At 37.2% G+C, this 1,772-nt stretch overlaps 1 protein-coding gene across 1 annotated transcript; it reads left to right on the forward strand.

The window, feature by feature from the left end:
• Positions 1-76: 76 nt before the first annotated feature.
• On the forward strand, positions 77-1,430 carry LOC107853793 (G2/mitotic-specific cyclin S13-6-like; the record flags this gene model as incomplete). Its single annotated transcript, XM_016698780.2, has 4 exons — positions 77-191; positions 492-720; positions 794-949; positions 1,035-1,430. Coding segments are annotated over 4 exons (587 nt in total), but the record flags the coding sequence as incomplete, so codon positions are not given.
• Positions 1,431-1,772: the final 342 nt, after the last annotated feature.

A 1,772-nucleotide genomic window follows, 5' to 3' on the forward strand; every position in this document is an offset into this window, starting at 1 on the left:
TTTCGAAGTTATCAAGTGGTGATGATGTTTTGTGATGTAAAGGACTTTAACCATTTTTGAGCACAGTGAATTGAAGTTCATTCTGGAGCAAGTAACCCGAAACCTTCGGCAGAAGGCCCTACTGTTCAAGCTCGAGGTATTTTCCAAGGACATGATGATACTGTAGAAGATGTTCAGTTCTGCCCTTCCAGGTAGCTATCACATCTACTCCCACATTGTATAAGATGTTGAGTTTAGTCCTCCAGTTTTTTTTGATAGGAGTTGTGATACTTGATGTTGCTTGGGTTAAAAAACCTTCATGTAACGTGCGCTTGACTGAAGATGAGCTAATACTCGCATGAGCTGTCATGTCACATGTCAAGCTTCTTTTTCTTCTGAATCATGTCTTGGAAATTTCAACCTTAAGCCATTAGATATGATGTCCCTTTTGTTAATATTACAGCCTTTATAGTGGATTGTTCCTTTTGTTTTCTGTTTTACATAATTGTCAGTTATACAACTAGAGGAATGTATGATGTTTTTGTTAACTTTATAAAGGCTGCATGTGGTCTGAGTAAGAAGTCAAAGGAGCAGATTGTGCACATTGATGCTGCAGATGTGAACTATGAATTGGCAGTTTTGGAATATGTTGAAGACATTTACAGCTTCTACAAACTAGCTGAGGTATTTATTGTCTTGAACTTGAGCTTTATTTTCGTTTCTTGTATACTAGCAATATCTATAATCAACTCGATTTTTTGTAGTTCTTTGCAGAGTGAGACAAGAGTTCATGACTAATTGATTCACAGCCTACCACAAGTTTGAGCTTAATCCAGAAACTCTTTACCTCACAATCTACATTGTTGATCGCTACCTCGCTGTGGAGACTGCATCAAGAAGGGAACTGCAGTTGGTGGGCATTAGTGCCATGCTTATAGCCTCTAAATATGAAGAAACTTGGGCTCCCGAGGTAAAATATGTAAGCCTCTTTCACCAAATGAGCTGCTAATGTCTAAATCTAACAGCTTTCTAAATGTTGTAATTTGTTTTTTCAGCTCAATGATTTCGTGTGCATCTCGGACAAAATTTACAGTCACGAGCAAGTGTTAACTATGGAGAAACAAATTCACGAGCAACTGTAATGGTATCTAACAGTCCCAACACCTTATGTGTTCCTCGTCCGTTCCATCAAATTCATACAAATTCATATACATTGTCAGTTTCGGGAACCTGAGAATATCATGGACTACAGTTTTGTGATTGGTCTACATATCTGCAATTATTGCATTCTTCTGGTAACAATTCTGGAAATCTTTGTACATCTATGTTACATTGCGTTAAACTGGTTGTTGTGGATAAAGTTGCCGTGGTTGGTGAGGTGAAGTTAGCCATGTGGAACCCTCATTGTTTGCCGATTAGCCGACTATTGTAAGTGTTTGGTTAGTTTTTTCAGTACCGAAGCTCCTTGGTTACAAAATTTTTTGGTGTACATTGTGTTAAATTGGTTGGATGTCAAAGGTATGTTTGAAATCCCTTTAGCACTACAACCTATCTGCTTCCGAAGAAGATCATGTATATTTCCTTCTGCAGTTATTTCTCTAGGAGTTCTTACATTCTCTTATTCAACAAATGGGTGTCTTAATGGATATGTCATAGAATTGTTAGGTGCACACTATTAAAGGATAATGTTTTGTTTTATAAATGGTAACCAGTTGGTCATACTATAACAATGAGAATGCTAGAGCGGTGTTGCTTAAAAATATAAATTGCAGAAGAACTCATAACATGGAAAG

Source organism: Capsicum annuum, unplaced genomic scaffold (genome assembly GCF_002878395.1).
Source record: "Capsicum annuum cultivar UCD-10X-F1 unplaced genomic scaffold, UCD10Xv1.1 ctg41041, whole genome shotgun sequence".
NCBI lineage: Eukaryota > Viridiplantae > Streptophyta > Magnoliopsida > Solanales > Solanaceae > Capsicum > Capsicum annuum.